The sequence below is a fragment of the Trichosurus vulpecula genome, chromosome 2, assembly GCF_011100635.1.
Source record: "Trichosurus vulpecula isolate mTriVul1 chromosome 2, mTriVul1.pri, whole genome shotgun sequence".
In the NCBI taxonomy this organism is placed as follows: domain Eukaryota; kingdom Metazoa; phylum Chordata; class Mammalia; order Diprotodontia; family Phalangeridae; genus Trichosurus; species Trichosurus vulpecula.
In genome coordinates this window covers 125,188,936-125,212,312 of record NC_050574.1, presented here as the reverse complement: position 1 = coordinate 125,212,312, position 23,377 = coordinate 125,188,936, and the positions used below count along the sequence as shown (strand labels likewise).

At 38.2% G+C, this 23,377-nt stretch overlaps 1 protein-coding gene across 1 annotated transcript in view; it reads right to left on the bottom strand.

Moving 5' to 3' along the window:
* Positions 1–23,377, bottom strand: part of FCHSD2 (FCH and double SH3 domains 2) — a 359,064-nt gene that overhangs the window by 186,343 nt on the left and 149,344 nt on the right. The window contains exons 4-5 of the mRNA XM_036745787.1: positions 16,189–16,265; positions 2,655–2,799 (exon numbers count right to left, since the gene is read on the bottom strand). Of these exons, the coding sequence (XP_036601682.1) occupies positions 2,655–2,799; positions 16,189–16,265 (222 nt within the window). The remainder of the gene's footprint in view (positions 1–2,654; positions 2,800–16,188; positions 16,266–23,377) is intronic.

The following is a 23,377-nucleotide window of genomic DNA, read 5'->3' as shown; positions in this document are numbered from 1 at the left end:
TCAAAATTTACTTAAGACAAAATGAAATATAACATGACCTAATAATGGCAACTTGGAATCAGAAGACTAATCAATTAACAAGTATTTATTAAGCACCTACTATGTCCTACACACACTGCTACAAGCTAGGAAAACAAATACAAAAGTGAGACAATTCCTATTCTAAGGGAGCTTATATTCCACTAAAATCTAGTTCTAATTCTGCCTTTGTTACTCATTACCAATGTGACTTTTGGAAAATCACTTTCCCTCTTTCTCATCTGGAAAATGAGAGGAGTTGGACTATGATCTCTAATGTATCTTTGGTGATAAATCCTAGGAATCTCTGAAAATAAAATCCTAAGAACAAAATGCTATTTGGAAAAGATTTTTTTTAAAGCTCTTTTTTTTTAACATGAGGTTAACATTTAATCACTTAAGTCTACAGACAATTAATCTGGGCTAAGACAAACATAAAATCTCAGTAATCTTCTTGGATTTTTAAATGAATAATATAACAGATACATGGGATTTGGAGAAATGAAAGGAGATAGCTGAGGTACTTAAAGATAAATCAAGCTGAAGGGAAACTCCAAAGGTAAATTTCCAACAGACTTTTCTGACACCATCAAAAGTACCTCTCATTTGTAAACACATGTGGCCCATTATATCTAGAGGGTCCAAGACCGTAGCTTTTCTAAGGGTTCTCTCTGCTTTTTACCTTTTGTTTGGGGAATAGTAATCAAGGCAGCACTTCGACTGCTTTTGGAGTAGGCATGGCAATTGACTGTCCAGACCAAAATACCTTTGCCTGGCTGTCACTCCCTTATTTAGGTTATCTAACTCTAGTAGAATTTATGGCCCTCCAGGGTAGAGGTTGTCTTTCTTCTGCATTGTCCCCCAGCATTTAGCACAGTGGCTGACACATAATAAACACTTAATTTTTTCATTTATTTTAAATCTAAATTCTAAATTTCTTTTTATTATACCATGGACTCCTATATATTCTTCCTTAAGAATTTTTGTTAGTTTCATTTCCTTAGAGTTGCCATATCATTCTAGAGTTTAAAATTTTTTCATTAGTAAAATTCTTCCTTCCAAATTTCCCAGAGAAAAGATTAAAGCTAGATCACTTTTCTTGTTAAAAGACATTTTGATAGCTTTAATAAAAGTGATAGGCATGGATGGGGCTCAACTACACAACTATAAAAGATGCAAAAGAAAAAAGATAAAACCAGATGAGAATGTTCAATAAATAATTTTCTAAATTGCCCATGACAAAAATCAAAAATTGTGCATATAGTCTCTTGATTTAGATCACTGTAGAACCAAATCAGTGCCATTATCCTTGAAATGACCAACGGAAAGACTTTGTGATCTTTGATACACATAGCTCCATATAATAAAAGTAGCTAATAACAGCTAACATTTATAGAGCTTTAAGGTTTGCAAAACACTCTCCATGTGTCATTTCATTTGATAATATCTCACAAAATCAGAGGGCCCTCAGATGTTGATTGAAGTTATTAAATCAGCTTAACTATTAACATTAAATGTAGTAACATGTAACACCTCTGCCCAAATGAGCTGGGTGGCTCTTCTGAAGGATGCTGTGAAACGGCAGGCTGTGTACACAGAAGATGATGTGATTCCTGACTAGGTGAGAGAACATCAAGCTACACTGCAGCATACTTCAGGGGAAGCAAGCTCATACTTTTGAATAAGACAGAAAACTTCCTGGAATCACAGACATACGGGGAGTTGCCTACAAGACATGCCCTGACAGTACATGCTATCCTACACACGGCTAAGAGCAGACTCCCCTTGGTCAGAATGGCTTTTTTTTCCCTTTGGGAACAGAGATCTTATCTCATTTATTAAATCTTCATCTACTTTTGTGCATTCTTTGGCCTACTCTAATATGTATCAATTCCCCAATACCGGTTTATTGTTTACTTTGATAAATAAGTGTACCAGTTTTTTGTGATGATCTTTGGTGTGATCACTGCGTGGTGAGAGAAGAGTTACGCTGCTGACAGTGAGCTAACTAATACCTTCCCTTGCTGAGAATGATTAAGGAAAATGGCTTTTATCCTGGGCCCTAAAGTACCATACCTCTACACTACCAATATTAATTGGAGAGAGATAATACTGGCCTGCCCCAATCCGGGAGACTGCTATTTCTAACCTTTGTGGAACGAGGAGGGATGAGGTGGGATGAGGCTAAGTGCTTGCTTGTTCTCTTACCCATTTCCAAGAGGGGTATGAGGTCCTCTGGACATCTTTGAAGAAGTCCCTTCCCCATTTATATAAGTATGTAGCTTCATAGAAGCTGAGCGTTCCCTCAGCTAATCAGAAGTCATGTCTCCTTCCACGTATCTAACGTGAAGCTTCACAGGGTAGTCCCGCAGAAAAAAACACCCAAGTCATGTGAACAGAGATGCTACATAGGATTAGAGGGCTTTCATAAAATACTCCATTCCAAACAACAGAGTCAAACATAAACATAATAAAAACATCACGTAAAAGGTGTTCGCACATAGTCTGTTTACAACTATAATGTGACATAACATTGATTACAAACTCATCATTGATGTTTTGTAAAACTACTTCAAATCTTTGGTGGGGAGGGGGGAGGGAGGAGAGAACATATGGGACAGGAATGGAAATATTACCCTTTTTAGCTGTTGTTCTTTTAAGTTTCTCACTGTCCTGGCAGGTTCTGAAATAAGATTTTTATAGTTTTCGCAGATATTGATTCGGGATTGGGCCACCTGCAAAGTTCCCTCTAAAAATGATTTCCAAACAGGATACATGCTCCTAAAACCAAGAGATGGACATAAGAGTTAGTAAGGAAGAGAGTTAACCATTTCTTTACTCCAACATTAGCTATGTGCCCAAGAGTTATATAAGTTATCTGAGCCAAAACTTCCTCCAGGGTAAACTGATGAAAATAATCCTTGTACTACTTACTTCTAATGTATATTATAAAGTGCTTTGCAAGTCTTAAAGTCTTACAAAAACATTATTAAGTATTATCCACAAAATATCAGAAACAATGAAGTCTTGATTATAATTGCAAACTTGTTGAGAGACCACAATACTTTATGGTTTAGCTTTACATATCACTGACTTCTGAGACCACATTTGAACTCAGGTCTGTTGGACCTGGAATCAGGAAAGCCTGAGCTCAAATCCAGCCTCATACATTTAATAGCTATGTGACTATAGGCCAGTATTTAACCCTGTTTGCTTCAGTTTCCTCATCTGTAAAATGAGCTGGAGAAGAAAATAGCAAACCACTGCAGTATCTTTGCTTAAAAAAAACCAAATTCCAAATGGAGTCCCAAACAGTCGGACACAATTGCAAAGACTCAACAACGACAAATAACATAACACTAATTCTACTTTCTCGTATGTCTTGAAATTGTTCTGGGGGTGATCCAGCTTATCAAATGTTATGGATGACCATATACCATACTAGGAGTACAACATATTCAAATTATAAAACAATCAACACTAAAATGATACTGATCATCATTACATCTTCCTTGAAAGGACTTAGGTTATAAGTTATGAATGTAATTGTATTGCAAAAGTATGGAGGTCCCAAGAAACAAGGATTTCTGGTTAGCAAATTGAACTGCTGCCTCTGTAGTTTATATGATTGTTTTAATTCAATTTTAAAAAAAAAATCACTGCTAGGCATAAATTCTAAGGTCAAAGACAGAAAGGTCTCAAATACCCCCAACATATTTATAGCAGCACTTTCTAAAGTAGCAGAAAACTAGAAACAGAGCATTTGCCCACTGACTGAGGACTGGCTCAACAGCTGCAGTTTTGTACTGGAATATTACTGTTTCCTAAGAAACAACGAGTGTGAAGAATATAGAAACACGTGTGAAGATATATATAAACTGATAAAGAGTTAATTAAGCAGAACCAGGAATACAACATATACAATGATTGCAATAATGTAAATTAAAAGAACAAAAAAATCTGAAACTGAAAATTACATAATTATAACCACCAAGCTTGGCCATGAAAACGAAATGAGAAAATATACCTTTCCTCCCTTCTTTGCAAAGATACAGAACTATAGATGTGGAATTTTGCATATACTTTGCTAAACTACTCCCCCCCTTTTATTTTTTTGTTAAAAGAATGTATTTATAGACAGAAGGGGTAGAGATAAATTCAGAAATGAAACATTTAAAAGCAAAAATATCAAATAAAAATTTTTGTTTAATTTTTTAAAATGAAAAACTGTTTAGAATAGTAATGTTACCACAGTATTTCAGAAGGACAAATATCCTAATTTTCAAAAAAGGGAAGGGAAAAAATGATTCTGTAAACATAGGCCAGCAGGTTTGACTTCAATTCCTGGCAAAACTATACAATGTGTTGTTAGAGGAATAGCTGATGAACATCTGGAGAAGAAAGTGGTGATGACAGAGGGCCAGCATCCCTTCTTCCAGAACAGGTCAGACCAAAGCAGTCCCATCTCTTTTTGGCACAGTCACTAGATGGGCAGATCAGGGTAGTGCCTTAGATGCGGTGACAATCGTCATAGGAATATATATTCAGAGCTATAACAAACCTTAGATGTTGCTGAGACCAACCCCTTCATCTTCGTTGTTTTACAATCATTTCAGTGACGTCTGACTCTTTGTGACCCCATTTGGGGTATTCTTGCAAAGATACTGGAGGTGTTTGCCACTTCCTTCTCCAGTTCATTTTATAGATGAGGAAACTGAGGCAAACAGGGTTAAGTGACTTGCTCATAGTTGTTGGAGGCCAGATATGAACTTAGGAAGATGAGTCTTCCTGATTCCAGGCCTGGCACTCTCCATTGCACTGCCTAGCTGCTCCTTCATTTTGCAAATGAGGAAACTGAGGCTCAAGAGAGGTTTGGTGACTTGCGCATGATCACATAGCTCATACGTGTTAGAAGCAGGATTTCAATTCAAATCTTCCTGATTCCAATTCTATAACTCCCTAAATTTATACCCTGCTGCCTCTCATAGCAAATATTATTTGATATTTTAGGATTCACAAAGCACTTTACCTATATCATTCATTTCTCACAACAACTCTCTGAAGTAGGTGCTATTTTTATCCTCATTTTACAGGTGAGGAAACTGAGGCCTAGAGATTATGTGACTTGCCCAAGGTGACACAGCTAGTAAGCACCCCAGGCAAGCTTCAATTTCATGTCTTCCTGACTCCCAAGCTTGACTTCACTCTCTCACCTACTAAGCTTTTAACAGTCATTCATAGTATTCTTATGGAAAAGATAGGAGAGATGTGGTCTAAAACTGTGGTGTCAAACTCAAGTAGAAACAGGTGCCACATGGCAAACTCTACATAAAGACCATTGTGGGTCACAAACTGATTTAGTTTTAAAATGTAATATCTCTGTTTTTTATATTTTCATTTATTTTGCTAAATATTTCCCAATTACATTTTAATCTAGTTTGGGCTGTATGTGGCACCTCTGATTTAAACCAGCACTTCTTAAACTGTGGGTTGTGAAAAACTGGGCAACAGTAGAAGTTTTATGAACATGCAACAACTAAAAATTAATTCAAAACCAAATGTATAATGAACCCGAGGTGTTTCTGGCAGTGCTTGCCTGGGTTGCATCACGCAACTTCACTGCAACTTTGGTTCTGAACACAAAGCGTGTGCACATTGCACTGTGAATGCTGTCACACCACGCAATGCCAATGAATGCTACAGAAATACCTCAGCTCAGATTTGAGACTACTGTATGTTACTAATTGCAGTGTTTTTACTGTACATACAAAGTGTTCTGTTCTTACAGAAACATAATAGCTTAATTAGGGAAAATAAAGACTTTTAATATTTTCCTACCATTATTCCTCAGCATGTAAGAATCAAATTAGTATATCTTTGAATTGTATTGTGTTAGAATGTTTGATTTTAAAAATTGCTGTTATATTCTTCTTTTACAGAAATATAAGTGTTTAATCGCAGCAAGTAAAGACAGAAGCCCTTTAATATTTCTCCACCATCAATCACCACTATATGTAAGTGTGAACATCAATTTTTTTAAATTAAGTACAAACAAATGTAATTTCATAAACTAAGGCTAGTGTTTACTTGATAAATTATTAGCAATATTTATTTATATGTTAGGACAAAATTTTATATTATATATATATATATATATAAAATTGCATATATGTTAGGAAAAATTGTAATATATTTTATGTTTGAAGATAAAATTGAAAGTTTTACTAAAAAAGTTAACATACGGAAGAATAAGGTGGAAAAGGGTCCTTTAGAAACGTTTACAGCTACAGATGATCTTACAATTGAAAATAACCTTCCCAAAGATTTAGTTGGAAGAGTTATAATTGATGATCTGAAGTGCCTTAAGACACAGTTTCAGAAATACGTCCCTTCAAATTTTGATTCCAAAAAACTAAGTTGGGTTCACAAACCATAGTCAATTGAAATAAAAAACGTCAGTCATCTGCCACTAAAAGTTCAAGAAGAATTTGCCAAGCTACCAAGGGACACAAGTTTAAAACTAAACAAAATTTTCCTTAAATCTGTTAAATAAATTTTGGCTTGGGATTAATACAGAATTATCAACAATTTCTGAAATGGCCCTAAACGTACTTCTGCCATTTTGTACCACGTATTTACATGAAGCGGCATTCTCAGCACCGACAATTATAAAATCAAAATATCAATCAACTCTGAAAAATGTTTTAGATTCTCTACGTCCTGCAGTATCAAATATTCCACCAAGATTTAATTCTTTATGTAAAAATAAACAAGCACATGCATCTCATTAGCACGCAAATTTGCTTTCTTCTTTAATAAATGGTAAAATTATTGTATACCAAAGAATTGTTTTAAAATAAATTTCTTTATGATTTATTATCAGTAAATGTTTGATTCATACATCTATTATATATACTTATATACCAGGGGTCATGTAAAAATTTCTTGGGTGAAAGGAGGTCACAAATGGAAAAAGTTTAAGAAGCCCTGATATAAACAACAGGTACAGAAGGAAGGTTGGAAATCTGAATGGTCAGGCTCAGTGTAGTCATTTTTGATTAAATTGAAGCCATTCACTAAGCACTCCCTCTTCTCTCCTCCTCAATCTCACATTACTGAAGTGCCTTGCCTCACTATCTCCTCTTTTCTCCCTGTCAAAAATGAAGAGGTAGCCCTCCTATCTGCCACAGTTAACCCCTTTGCATTCATCCTTGATCTAATTCTATCTTGCCTTCTTACAGATTGGCCCCTCTATGATCAGTAATATCTCTCACTAATCTGCAATCTTTCCCTATGAACTGGCCACTTCCCTGGCACTAACCCGCAACTCTCCCAATCCTTAAAAAAAAAAAAAAACCTTGATCTGTCCATTCCCTTTAGCTAACATCCAGGATATTTCCTTCATTTCATGGCTAAACTTCTCAAGAAAGCCATCTACACTTTCTCCCCTCTTAGTCCCTTCTAAAACCTCTGTAGTCTGGCTTCTGACCTCTACTTTCAATTGAAACAGCTTTCTTCGAAGTTGCTAAAGATCTCTTAGCTGAGAGATCTAATGGTGTGTTCCCAGTCCTCTCTTTCTTGACATATCTATAGCCTGATACTGTTGGTCACCATCTTCTCCTTGATATTATCATCTGTCTTGGTTTTCATGACACTGTTCCCACCTGGTTCTTTTTCCACCCGTCTGCTCTTTCTCAGTCTGCTTTGCTGGATCTTAATTGAGATCACACCAGCTAAGGCTCTATCTTGAGCTTCCTTCTCTTTTCCCTTTATATTGTTTTGCTTGGTGGTATCATCAATTCCCATGTATTCAATAATAATTTCATGCAGATAATTCTCAGATCTCTTTATGAAGTCTTAACCTCTCTCCTAACCTCTAGTCTTACATCTCCAATAGCTGGGTGGCACTGTGGATAGAGCACTGGGTTTGCAGTCAGGGAGACCTGAGCTCATACATGGCCTCAGACAGTTAGTACATGACCCTGCACAAGTCTGTCTCTGTTTTCTTAACTGGAAAATGGGGATAATAATAGCAACTATTTCCCAGAGTTGTTGTGAGGAACAAGTGAGATAATATTTGTAAAACACTTAGCACAGTGCCTGGCACATATTAAGTGCTAAGTAAATGCTTATTTCCTTCCTCTTCCTGACCAGACATTTCAAACTCCAAATTGATCATCTCAGCCAAAACTCTCCCTTCTTCTGAATTTCCCTAATACTGTGGAAGTCCCTAATGACTCTCTGCTCCATATTCCAACCGAACTGACCTACCAGCTGTTCCCTTAAGTTAGCAGTTTTTCTCTGCCTTCTGTGCTTAGAATGCTCTCCCTCCTCATCTCTATCTAGTAGGATCATTAGGTTCCTTCTAGGGTCAGCCCAGGTAACATATCTTATGGAAAACCTTTCCTTTGGTCCCTAGTTGTTACTGTTCTTTCCCCCCTGAAATCTTTTTTTAGTTACTTTTTTGCATAAATATTGCACTGCCTCAATTGAATGTAAGTTTCCTGAGTGGAGGGGCTATTTGTTGTAGAGGGACAAATACTTTTTCTGTCAACAGTTTTCTTTCTTAACCTAATTGCATTGATTTTGTTTGTGCAAAAGCTTTTCAATTTCACGTAGCAGAAACTCCTTTATTTAATTGCTTCTATTTCTTGTTTGATTAAAAACTATGCCTTCCCCCCACTCCCAGACATCAGTGTGAAAGGCACCTTCAGCATTGAGGTAGTATTAGTAAGCTTATTATGGCATATGATATAAGACTTTAACCTAAACCTAATTTTTGTCAAACTCATTTCTAAGTTCCCAAGCAGTTCTTATCAAATAGGGAGTTCTCCAAGTAACTTATGCTCTCAAGCTTATTGAACATTGGGTTGTTGAATTCAATTGTTTCAGATTCTTCCTTGTCTAGTCGTTTCCAATTATGTACTTCACAATTTTTAATAAGTATCAAATAGCTTTGAAGATTACTGTTACATAAAGCGATTTGAAAAGTGAGGGCGCTTATTCTTTCCTCACTTATACTTTTTTCATTGTTTACCTTGAGATACTAGATACTTTGTATCTCCAAATGAATTCTATCACTGTATCCCGCTTTATAAAGTGTTCTCTTTGTATTCTGATTGGGATAGTGCTAAATCTGTAAATTTAAGAGTAGCTTCATTTTTATTATACTGTATAACCCAACAATGAAGGATGACTGGAGGGATCTCCATTATTTTTTAAAATAGGTGTTTTGTGATTGCATTAATTTATAAGTGTTCAGTGCGCCTTCGTAGACTGGCTCCAAGATATTTTAAGCTTTTCATAGTTTTTTTTTTAAATGAGGAACTCTACAATTTTCCAAAGTTCATTGATAATGCCTTACTAATCACTTCTGCCCAGTTATTTCAGTACTCAGATGTAGTGCACCTGAACCTGGTGACTTCTAAGAATTGTTACATTCTTTGCACTAACATCCCTACTATCTAAGCCCAGTTTCTGGTACGGTAGGTAGTTAATAAACACTTGATTAATCAAGGTAAGCAGATGTCCTATGACTATCTCTTGACTTATCCTACCTTCTGAAAGGTAATGTAGTACAGTGGAAAGAAGTCAGGGAGACTTGATTCAAATTCCACTTCTGACACTGTGTAATCATGCATTAGTCACTTAACCTCTCTGAGCCTCAGTTTCCTCACCTGTAAAATGAGAATAATACCTGCAGTACCCACCTCACAGACTGCTTTTGATAATCATGTGATAAAAATATGTCAAGCACTACGTAAATGTCAGGCATCTTGGGTTTATCTTCTATTTTGCTGTCCAAATATCATTCTCCTTGGTGTACCTGTGACCTCAGTGATTCCAAGGTTCTCTCCTACAGTTCATACTGCAATAGCCATATCTGTCATAGCCATATCTGTCTATTGTCCTGTGAGACTCTTCCACATGTCTTCCCATAATTTCATCTTACATTGTGAGGTTGCGCTCTGGCTCCCTATCCCTTATCCTTGCCATATAACTAACCCACATCATCTTCCAATCGTTTTTTGATGACATTTTATTCCTGTCCTTCATCCAACTTCCTCAGTGGTTATATGGTGAAACCTGCTCACACACACACCATGTGTTTCTCCATTACCTTCTATGTGATATTAATTTTTAACTCCTTTAGAGATTTGTATTGCAGCTCTCATTGCCATAAAGTAGCACTAACAGAATTAAGGCATTAAAAATGAGATATTGAGAAGCAAAAGAAGAATTAATTAAGCAACTCTGCCTTCTCTGCTATCCTAATGCCCCTCACAACAAATATTGGTTTTTATCCCTTCTTTGATCCTATTTCTTTTCTCCAACATTGCTTTTTTAAAAAAGATTCCTTTTTGTTCTTAGTTTTCCTAACTGGTGCCAGCTTATTCTAAATTAGTCCCCTTGATAGGGCATTATTCTTATAAGACTTGATCACGATTTTGTATTCACCCTCTCTTACTTGCCCTCACTCCCATGTACGTTTCTTTATAAAATCTAAAGTGGTTGATGATCTCTGTATAACCACACTAATATTCTGTAAGCAGCTCCCTCTTCTCTTCTTCAGAATGGCTTTTCTTTGTTTCCTCAGAATTTCTTTCTATGTACCTCCCATCTTTCCTGAGCAGACTTCTAGAGAATGTTAATCAGTGGGATTCTACATGCTCTTTTTAAAAAAATTCTTCCAAATCTATTCTCTCCAAATTTATGGTAAATGTCAGACTGTCCCCTTTATCACAAATTCTGAGACACAGCAGTCATTGTTCACTTTCTGATAACCCCACTCCCCTCCCATCAAGATTCCCATAATTTCCATCCCAGGAACTAACAACTCCTTATTAGAAGAATCATATCCAAAGTAGAAGCTCCTTTCTTTGGTCCTACCAACTTTTGAAATGATCAAGGATGAAATTATCATTAAGGTAAGAAATTAAGAGCTGCTCTGCTTTTGGCAAAGGAAACATTCCACTGAATGTCCAGATAACTGAAAGCCCCCATTACTACTTTATCATGCCTCTGTGCCAGAACTGTAGATCTGTTTCCTAAACACTTTACCTATTTCATTTTTTTTGTCTAACTGGTCTGTAGCATATTCCACTGACAGCTATCACTTCTGTTTCTGCCTCCACTGATCTCCACCCAAATTATTTCCACCATGCTTCACTTCTCCACACCATCTTTACTACATGAGAATATCTCCTTAATACACCACGCTACTCTGCCAATCTCCCTCCTCTTCCCTTTAGCTATCCTGTTGTTTTTTAATAAGGTATCCTCTTCTAGAGGTAATCCTAGCATTTGGTCTCATTCTATTAAGTTTCAGTGATACCTAGTAAGTTGAATTTGCTTCCTTATGTTAAGATACCTGGCTCACCTTGTTTGTTACAACCATGCTTTGTGCATGTGCACAGACATCTGAGGCTACAGGTTTTGTTTCCTGTGATTTTTAAGTGTCTCTACTGCTATTCTTCCTACAATGTGGCTACTTTCTCTGGTATCCAATGTGCTGGATAGGCCTAGGCAATTTTTTCACTTGGTTTTCCTTTCCAGGTTAACATTCTTTGGCGCTACCTTGGCAAGATTCTAGGCAAAACCATTCTTGCTCTTGCTAGGTACAACCTCTCCTTGACCAACAGTCTTTCATTTCCATATTTTACATCATGATTTAGAAACTGATTTGTCAGGTAATCATTTCACACCTTTGTATAGTGGCAGTTTTCAAAGCTCTTTTACATCCCCTATCTCAACTGAATTCAACACAAGGCCCTGGAATCAACGGTAGTGGATATAAAAAGATAAAAACGGAAATGGGCTCTATTCACAAGTTTACAATCTAGTGAAGTGTAAGTGAGGCCTGATGATGGAGCTCTAGCCTCGGATCTCATGCACTATTCTGCCTGGGGCTGTACATGTGAAAGAGGCCAGGGAGCATGCTTCTGGAAAGGTGTGATGAAATGTAATCCAAGGGCCTAGCTCCCTGATTCAGAGCATAGGCAGGAATTCTGACTCTTTCTGGTCCCTTTACCATATGAAAAAAGGGACTTTTTCACTGGCTGCTTGAGCCAGAACTGAAAATGCTTTCAAAAAAATACAAACTGGCCCAGGAACTTCCTCTTCTTTGTCTGGCTGTATTCAAATGACAGAGACATGCTGTAAGTCTCAGGATGAGGAAAGGCTTTGGGCCCCTCCACTTCCCAAAGTAGGGCCAACAATCATCCCATGAAAATGGGCCTATGTTCTGTGATTTTGTTCTTTCCTATTTTTTGATTAATTAATAGCTAACATTTCTATAGCACTGACCATGTGCCAGGAGGCACTGTGCTAAGTGCTTTTTATTATCTAATTTGAACCTCCCAACAACCCACTGAGGCAGGTGCTAGCATTATCACCATTTTGCAGATGAGGAAATTGAGGCAAACTGAGATTAAGTGACCTGCCCAGGGTCACAAAACTAGTAAGTTTCTGAGGCTGGATTTGAACACAGGTCTTGCTGACTCCAGGCCGGGCATTCTATCCACTGAGCCATGTAGTTGCCCTGATGCTAGACAGAAACTGCTTTAAGTTTGAGTCCACTTTCCCACTAGAATGACAGAATTTAGGGGAGAGTATGCTCCCATGTGTTAGAAGGTGTTTGTACTTCTCTTCTTGCTACATCTTCACAGTTATTATTTCTTTTTTTTTTAAATTAGACTCTCCATTTTTAGTTCACAACACTCAGCTCTACATGTTCTTGAGTTTCAAATTTTCTTCCCTTCCTCTTCTCAGCAACACAAGGTGCAAGGACAACTCCAAGGGACTCACGATGGAGACTGCTATCTACATCCAGAGAAAGAACTGTGAAGTTTGAATGCAGATTGAGGCACACTACATGCTCGCCTTTTTTTCTTCTCTTTTGTTTTTGTTTTTGGGGTTTTTTTGGGGGGGGTTCTGTTTCTTCTTTCTCATGATTCATTCCATTGGTCATAATTCTTCTCCACAACCTGACTAGTGTATAATTAAAAAAAATAATAAAGTAGGTGCTTAACAAAAAAAAAAATTCTTCCCTTCCCTCCCCTCTCCCTGCGCCCCAAGACAGCATGCAGTCCAATATAGATTCTACATAGACCTTCACACCAAACCCATTTAAACAATAGTCAAGCTGCAAAGACGAATCATGACCAATGGAATGAATCATGAGAAAAAGGGGGAAAAAAAAAGAGGGAAAAAAAAAAGAGAGAGCAAATAGTTTGCCCCAATCTGCATTCAGACTCCACAGTTCTTTCTCTGAATGTAGCTCGCTTTTTCCATCATGAGTCCTCTGGAGCTGTCCCCAAGCTCTGCATTGCTGAGGACAGCCAAGTCTAGCAAAGTTAGTCATCACAGAATCAATATCTCTGTGGCTGTGTACAACGTTCTCCTGGTTCCGCTGCTCTCACTCAGCATCAGATCATGTAGGTCTTTCCAGGCCATTATGAAGTCTGTATCTTCCCCACCTCCCATAGCACAATAGTATTCCATTACATTCACACACCACAACTCATTCAGCCATTCCCCAATTGAGGGGCATCCCCCTAATTTCCAATTTTTTGCCACCACAAAAACAGCAGCCATAAATATGCTTGTACATACAGGTCCCTTTCCCACCCGTGTTATCTCCTTGGGATACAGCCCCAGGAGTGGTATTTCTGGGTCAAAGGGCATGCACATCTTCACAGCCCTTTGGGCATAGTTCCAAACCACTCTCCAAAATGGCTGGATCTGTTCACAACTCCACCAACAATGTATTAATGTTCCAATTTTCCCACATCCTCTCCAGCATTTATCATTTTCCTGTTTTGTCATGTTAGCCAATCTGACAGGAGAGATGTGGTACCTAAGAGTTGTTTTGATTTGCATTTCTCTAATCAATAGTGATTTAGAACATTTTTTCATATGCCTATAGATATCTTTAATTTCTCCCTCTGAAAACTGTTCATATCCTTTGGCCATTTCTCAATTGGGGAATGACTTGTATTCCTATAAATTTGGCTCAGTTCCCTGTATATTTTAGATATGAGGCCTTTATCAGAAACATTGGCTGCAAAGATTTTCTCCCAATTTTCTGCTTCCCTCCTAATCTTTGCTGCATTGGCTTTGTTTATATAAAAACTTTTCAGTTTAGCATAATCAAAATTATCCACTTTGCACATGGTTATTATTTCTTTGTAAAAGAGGATCAATAACCTGTGGTTGAGATTCGGAAGAACACATCAGAATGTGGCTTGAGCCAACAGCATTAGAGAAAAGGGGGAAACAGAGCCATCTTGCTCAAGGACCCAAACATCAGCAAGAGTTAGAATGAAGTTCCTCATCTTAAAAGGGCTACAGAGGAAATAGTACATATACACAAGTAAATATGACCCAACAGAGAATTCAACAAGACCACTGGGCAATCAGTAGGTCAAGAGGCACTTACTGCTTACTATGCATCAGGCACTGTGCTAAGCATTGGGCAATCTACAGTAGATAAATTGAATAAGAAATTTCTGGAGGAGATAATTTTTTTAAGGGGGAAGGCAGAGCAATTGGGGTTAAGTGACTTGGCCAAGGTCATGCAGCTAGTGTGTCAAGTGTCTGAAGCCACATTTGAACTCAGATCCTGTTGATTCCAGGGCTGGTGCTCTACTCACTGCACCACCTAGCTGCCCCTGGGGGAAAAGGCTCCACCAAAGAGAAAGCACCTTGGCTTTAAAGGAAGGTACTTTTACTCTATGGAGATAAGATGTACATCCTTGTATTCCAGAGACAGAAGGAAGGCCTGTGTGAATGAGTAGAGAAAGGACCAAAGCATGAGCAGTCCATATGAACTAGAGTACGTAGTACATAAAGGACAGAAGAGGGAAATGGAGCTACAAAGGTAGGCTGGAGCTAATTCTAAAGGGCTTTGAGTGCCAGGCTGTGGGGTTTGCTTTTTATCTTACAAAATAAATGGTCTCCAAATATTTTAGATACCCATCAAGTAAAAAGTACTTTTGAGCATGTACCCTAACTATGTATTTACTTGTTCATAAATTATATACAAGTACTAGAGTAATAATTATATATATTCTAAAACTTGTACAAAAGTAGAAATTTTTTTAAAAGATGAGATAAAGATGAAATAACATTTGTCTTAGAGATAATAGGAAACCATTGGCATTTACTAAGTATGAGATTAATATGGTCAGACTTAAACTTTAGAAAAATTACTTTAGCAGCTACGTGGATTGGAAAGAGAGAGACTTGAGGTAGGGAGATGAATTAGAAGGCTATTACAACAATTCCAGGGAGAGGTGCTGATGATGTGAACCAGATATGAACTCGGGTTTTCCCGATTCCTAGTGTGTCACTCTTATCCACTGTCCCACCTAGCTGCCTCACTGACGGCAGGAAGACCTGAGTCCAAATCCAGTCTCAGACACTTATCAACTATGTGACCCTGGGTTATTTCTGAGGAAGAGAAAGGAAGTCATTTTGGCTGTACTGAAGAGTGTAGAAGTGGGAGTAATGTACAATAAAGTTAGAAAGATAAATTGGGACCAGGTTGTAAAGGACTTTAAATACTAAACAGAGGAGTTTATATTTGATCCTAAAGGTGACAAAGAGTTTATTCAGTAAGGGATTAAATACTAAGATCTATACTTAAGGAAAATCACTTTGGCGATAGTGTGGGGGATAGACTGGGAGGTAGGAGAGGCCTGACGCAAGAAGGTTAATCTGAAGTCCAGTGCAATAATCTGGGTAAGAGGTGATGAGAGACTGAACTAATGTAGTGAGTGACCTGTGAGTAGAGAGAATGGATCAGATCTGATAGATGTGACAAACATGTGGGGGTTATGAACATAGAAGATTATGAAACTACATAAAGTTGATAATAGAAGCTCTAGAAGTGAAACACATAACAAAGAGGGAGCAAGTAAAGTGTTCCTTAACAACCTTTCTTTCTAAGGCGCTGTTCCATATTTCTGGAAGGATCTATCCAATTTCCATACACCTCTAGTGATAGACTTTAGTTACAAAGTCTTCTAGATTTTTAGGAAGATATATAATTGTAATGTCATTCAGTAGAGGTACTATCTTTCCTCTAGGAATTAAAATGTCAGTTTGTGAAATGGAAAGCAAAAAAGCTGCCACTAAAAAAATATCAAGACCCACTTGCTGAATTACCTGTAATCATTCCGCTCGTCAGCTTTTATTCCAGGCCAATCTTTCTTCAGGTACTGACTAGCCAATTTCTGGATGCCCTATGGACAAAAGGAGGGAAGATATTTTTCAACGTAAGTATGAGGTCATAAAGGAAGCTGTTTCTTAATAACAAATTCCTCCCCTATATACCCTTTGTTCTTCCACAGACAAAATACGATTTTGCTCATTTTGATACCTATTTTCAGAATCAAATTTAAAATAATCTGCTGTGAAAGCAGAACCACAACAGCCATGTTCCATTCCCTCCCAGCTCTTATTTCATTCTTCAGGAACAGAGTGAATTTAAAGCTTAGAGATTTTTGGTTTTATGGAGCTGCTTGATTTGCTTCTTAATTCAGGAATCCACTGAATCAGCCAAGCTGGCTCTCTCACATGGGCATCTCCTAATAGGATCAGAGATTTAGAGCTGGAGGGGACTTTGGAGGTCACTTAGTCCAACCCCTTCTTTTGATAGATAAGAAAGAGTAAGTAATGGCTTCCATTTAGGTAGCACTGGAAGGTTTATAATGATGCTACGAGGTAGTATAAGGACCGCAAATTATAAATTTATAGAGGGCAAAACTGAGGCCCAGAGACAGAAAAAGACCACCATAATCATATACCTAGTAAACGGCAAAGCTAGCATTGAAACTCAGATTTGCCCCACGTACCTGTATGCTCTCCCCTACCCCAGTCAAACCCTCTCCAATACTGGGGTGGAAGGATAAATTATCCAGGGTCAAGTAAGTCCTGCACACTCAATTTCCCCCTGATGTGCTCCCAATTGCTATTTAAATTTAGACAGTATTAGAAGGGATCTGAGACCACCAAGTCTTGACCACTTGTTAGAAAAAAGAAGAAATGAAGCCATAAAAAGGTAAAGGGAGGTTTTGCTCTAGATGATGTTAGTGGTACAACTGGGGCTAAAACAAGGGCTCTCCTAATTCCTATGGGTACAGAGATTAGTCATTACTCACAGCATTTGATACATGCTGGTATTGAAAAAACAAAAAACAAACTTCAGGACTACTTGACACCAAGACTTCTCCAAAAAGATTTGGTCTTCTCCCCTAGGACAGGTCTAGTAGTGAGCGCTATTCAGACTGATGAAGACTGATATATGTCTCCTTTCCTCTCCCAACCTCACCACCCTAGCTCAGGTACTTACTGCCCTTGCCTACTACCTTATTGTAACAGCCTACAACATTGGTATCCCTGCTCCTAATCTCTCCCTCTTCACTCTGGCCAAAAGAAGCTTCCCTAAATTCATATTTAACCACATCATTACCATGCTCAAAAACTTTCACAGGCTCCTCCCTCTTAAGAGAAAACATGCAGCTCGCTCATAGAATATGTTTCAGGCCCTTCAGAGCATGGCTCCAAGCCTATCTTTCCAGCCTCCCTTCATTTTCCTCTCCAAGGATTCCATGCTTTCTGTGTCCAGCTGGACCACTAGCAGCTTCCTAAACTCAACCTGAGCACTCAGCCCTTGTAAACTCCCACAGGTTGTCTCCCAGGCCCAGAACACACTCATTCCTCAATAATCTCTCTTCTTTAAAGACTCAGCCAGTTCCGGGGTCATGTACTTCAGGAAGCCTTTTTAAAAGTGATTTCTTCCTCCCCAAGTCACTTACTAGATTTATCTTTGCTCTCATCACATTCTACTTTGTTTCATACTTAATTCATTGTACATGCTGTATCTCTTCTATTAGGCTGTAGTCACCCTGAGGGTATCAGCCATATAATTATTCATCTTTATATCCCCAGAATATAGTAAAGTGCACAATGCTTTAAGGCTTACAAAGTAGTTTCTTTAGAATAACAGTATAAGGAAGAGTAGTAGAAATATTCGATCTTTCTCAGAGATGGAGAAACTGAGGCTCAAACAGTTTTAAGTAGGTCAGGTCACACAGCTAATGTCAGAGCTAATTTCTAAACCCAGGTTTCCTGATTCCAATTAATACATTTTCTGGTTTACTCTGTGGAATCTGTTGAAATAGTAGCTTCCACTTTCATAGTGCTTTAGAGTTGAGTGCTTTCCTCACAACAAACCTGTATAACAGACAGAACAAGTAGTATCCCTATTTCACAGATAAGAAAACTGAGGCTTAAGAATGCTTAAACGAGGGGCAGCTAGGTGGCTCGGTGAGTAGAGCACTGGCCCTGGAGTCAGGAGGACCTGAGTTCAAATTTGACCTCAGAAACTTGACACACTTACTAGCTGTGTGACCTTGGGCAAGTCACTTAACCCCAATTGCCCTGCCTTCCCCCTCAAAAAAAAAAAAGAATGCTTAAACAATTGTCATATCATTAGTGTCACAGCCAGTGTTTGAATGTGAGTATCTATCTCCAAGCCTAGAACTCTCATCAGCATAACATGGTTAACCTAAATATAGCTTAATTTCTTCAGTTTTTAAGCATCATAAAGGTATTTTGGTTTTATATTTAATGCCTCAACTTCTTAAGTCTTTATTTATATATGCAAATATTCATAAAACTTCTTTCTCCCCACCCCCCCAACCCCCGATAACTTTACTCTGAAAGAGTCGACTTATACAAGCATTTGGTTTTCCATCCAGATGCAGCTCTCTCTGGCCCCTTGTTTAAGAATGACTGTGATAAAGGATGACCTCACTGGTAAAGTTAATTGAAATCTAGACCTTCTGAAATACCTTTTTCGGTAATCCTTCCCCTTTATAAAGGAAGATGATTTGTAAGCAACTGAATCATGATAGCATGTTTAGAGGCTCCCTTCCTTCTGAAATTACAAGTTTTGGGTCTCAAGCATTTTTACTCTCTTCCAAGGGCTGGACAGCAGCTGCAGACTGCTAACATTTTCTCTGCCACAGGGAATAAGGGCACAAACTAGGGGAAGAAGGGTCAGTGACTCAATACTTCAGCAAGCTGACATTTCATTAGTGTGGGTCTTCTTCCCACTGACAAAACCTGTAATCCTTCTACAATTTAGGAGATGGTCTTTAACAGTTGTTGTGGCTGAAAAATCCATCTTCTTGTGGCTATCCTAACAATAAGCCCCGCCATGGCTGGGCTGGTGCTCAGGTGACAGACACACAGGCTCTCACTGGATCTCACTCCAAGCCTTTCCAGACTGGTAGGATCTGATAAAGCTCTTCTCTTTGGGCACAGTCCCTGAGAACCCAAAGCCATATCTCTACCATAACAGATCACTGGACAAAGGCTTCCATGGAGAAGGTACTAGGGATACAAAGATAAAAGCAAAACAGTCTCTGCCCTCAAAAAAATGACATTCTATTGTCCACTGCTGGGGCAGGGACGGGGATACAGCATGTACAAAGGCTAACTATTATATGAGACAAGGAATACTAGGGGCAGGGGCCAGATTTGGACAATATGCTCTTCGAACATATGAGCTGAAATAAATGGGGATATTTCATTTGAACAAATTCATCAACTATTTATTAAATGTTTAGTATGCCTAAGGTCATATGCCAGGCACTAGGGACTCAAAAACAAAAACATTAAAAATTATACATTCTCTCCCCTTAAGGAGCTTACGTTTTACTTGACAGGAAAACACCATGTGCCTAGAAAAGCATAATACAAGGCAAGGAATGATGGAGTAAAGGAAAAATACAGATAAGATGTTCTAGGAAAATGGAGGGCAACAAAGGATTTTTCTGGGAAGAGGCAGGGCATAATATCTATCTTCAGATACTTGAAAGGATCCCCGGGATAGAAGTATTTCACTTGTTTTGCTTCCAATTTTTGTATACTTTATATCCCTCCATGAACCATGTGATCTAGCTACACTGGCATTCTTGTTAGTCCTCCCCCATCTCTATGCCTTTGGACTGACTGCCCCCCCACCCCAGCCCAGCAGGCCTGGAATATTCTGGCTCCTCACTTCTACCTCTTCCTTTCCCTGGCTTCTTTCAAGTCTCAGTTCAAATCCCCTCTAAAGTAAGAGGCCTTTCCCTCTCCTCCCAGCTGTGTCTCCTCCTCCAGGATCACCTTCCATCTAGTCTCTATAAATGTCGTATGTACCTAGTGTTGTACATGTTGCCTCCCCTACTAGAATGTAAGCTAATTGAGAGAGCAGGGACTGTGGTGCCTTCTAGCTAACCCAGAGCTTAGCAAATGGCCTGCTCTATAGCAAAGGCTTCATTAATATTTGTTGGCTGACACACTGGTTCAGAGAAGAAATAGACGCAATAAAGTGGAAGGTATAAAGGCAGATTTTTGCTTGATAAGAAGAAAAAAATTCCTCACTAGGGCTATCTACAAGTGAAAAATGGGCTGCCTCAAGAAGTAGTCATCTCCCCATCATATAAGGTCATAGGTCATAGGATAATGGAAAGATAGATTTAGAGTTCTAAGTGACCTTAAACGTCACTTAGGACAAACCCCTCATTTCACAGATGAGGAAACTAAGGCCTGGAGTGGTTAAGTGACTTGCCCAGGGTTCCAAGGGCAATAACAGAAGTGGGAATCAAACTTAATCTCTAACCCCACATCCAATGCTTCTCTCACGCAGTTTTACCTCTCCTCAAACGGAGGCTTCTGTCCACTCTTTGAGGATTTCTGTGTCATTAGGGTTATCCTGAGGTCTCTGTCACCCATGAAATCTATGATGACAGTCCTCTTGGAATATCTATAGATACTTAAGCTGAGTAATGAAGAACTGACTAATTTCACAGTAGCATAAGTGACCTAAATTAATCTAAACATCTTTAAACATCTATGGAAGTCCTGTAAAAAACAACTAGCTTCCTACCTCCCGTAGGGGGCCAGCAGTTTATGGAATTTAAAAAATTTGAGTCCTTTCTTTCTTTCTTCCTTCCTTTCTTTCACACATGATCAATTGAATAATAGGGGTAAAAAGCTAAGTTCATGGCTTGTACCTGCACATATTAATGAATTTAATTCCCTGCCACAGAGCATAAAGTTTAAATTAGAAAAATAAATTCTATAACAGCTGGCACTATGCATGAATTCATAAGCCCCTTTTCTAACTCACTAAATAATTTCTATAACAAGCAGGAAAGTGGACGACTAAGGTAATGAGATGTCAGTTTGAGCATATGAGACGTGAATTATATTTCTTACCAATTGAAGGGACGTATAAGAATTCTTATAGAAAATTTCCCAATGTCTTCCTCAAAATGAAGCAGTTAGTCATTTTTGCCAGCTGTAAATTAGCTTTCCTTTGAAAGGAAGCCCTAAGAGAGAGTGATTATAATTATGAAATCAAGTTCTGTTCTCTACTCTGCAATCACTACTACAATTATTAATGTTCAGACTCACACAATGACAGAACTAGAAAGAGCCGTTAGAGTTCATCCATTTACCCCATTTCTTTTACAGATGAAGAAACTGAGAGTCAGAAGGGGAAAAGATATGTTCAAGGTCATAAACTAGTAAGTGGCGGAGTTGGGATTAGAATTTAGGCCTCCATGATTATTAGACAGCACTGTGCTTCTTTTACATTTATTGAGTGTTCACTTATATACATTTTATTAAAAAAAAAAGGTCCTTTGGAAAGGTCTTAGAAATGGGTGTTAAAATACAATATTCTAATGAAACAGGAGCACTATCTTTTCCCTAGAATAATAATCAGAATTTCATGGTTAGAAGAGGTCCCAGAGCCATCTGGGATATCCACCAGATACCCTCAAAAGAATCCTTACTATAAATATGGTCTTTATATAAAATAATAAAAATAAATTAATTAAAATAAATAAAAAATAAAGCCTTTGCTTTGAAGACTCCCAAAGAGAGGGTAATTACTACCTCCTGAAGCAGTGAATTCTATTTCTTCATAACTTCTAATCACAAGTGGACTCATAAATATTTGACTACTGCTTGGGTTTGAAGGAGTGGATTAAGCGCTGCCTGAAATACTCTTAAGTTTAATCTTGTTTAATCCTTAATCTTAATGAAGTTTAATTTTAATGGACATCTTCTCCATTACTTTCCTAAGTTTAGGCAATCAACAAAATATCAAATCAAGCCCAGACCAGTAGCATTTGCCAATTTCAGAGGGGTAAAAGCTCACACCGAAAATTTAACAACAGACTCTTAAGAAAGAGCTAATAAGAGCTGGCTTGAACACATCCCAGGCTCTAATTGTTTGGAGATTTTTCCCTAAGTAAAGCCAAAACTGCATCCATACAAATTCTGCCCCCACTCCCAAGTGCTCTGAGGGCAAGTCCATAGTCTCCCCCACACTGTATCATTCATACCCCCACCTATTAAATTATAAACTCTTTTCAGTCAGGGATTGTGTTGTTTCTTCTGCTGTTTTTGAACATAGTTACACGGCTAGCTAGTGGTGCTGCTAGCCCTCCTGATATTCTAGTAAATCTCCATGTGAGAATACTTGAGGCTTACTGTGTGGTATTATTCCTTGCCTGCAGAACGTTTTGAAATTACAGATCACAGCATGTAGAAGGGGGAGAGAACTTTAGATATGATCTAATTCACACCCTTCATTTTGTATTTTGCCTTCTTAAAATGTCTACTTTTTAAAAAAAAAATTGCTAGGGATTTCTGGGACCTGATAAGAACAGATTCGTAATAAGTGTATCAGAATCTCAGGACTGTCATAGAAGCCAGTGAGGAAACAGTGAGCCCTTTAGACGAAAGCCTTCATTCAAGTCCTTTCCTACAGAATTGGGGTTCCTACCTTTTTGTACGTCACATGAAATCCTCATACCATACTGAATACATATGGGTACTCAATCCCTATTACTCTTCTGAGCAAAGGGGCCATTGGAAATACACTGCCTGCCTCAGGAAGCCTGCTGTGGTATACTTTGGTCACCTGCTTTCCTTTGACTTTAAGTGGTTAACTTTACAACTAAAGAAAGCCCTGATTAAGTAAATATGCAATTTTCAGATTATAATTTCTTTAACACCAAAAAAAAAATCTCACTTATCAAACTATAGCTATTCTGTACTGACCTGTGAAGCTGGTAAACTGTAGGGATTCTACATTATGATACTGTTTGTAGGAACAGGAAAACCTTACTGCTATCAGTACTCTCTGATGACTTGATTTGCAGCTTCACAATGAAAGCAGGAATAGCTATGGGGAGCTAGAGATGCCCCTTCTGAATAAACCATCACTGTACACAAAGAATATCAATGCCAGAAGAACCTTAAAAATAGAACATTGGAGCTGCAATGA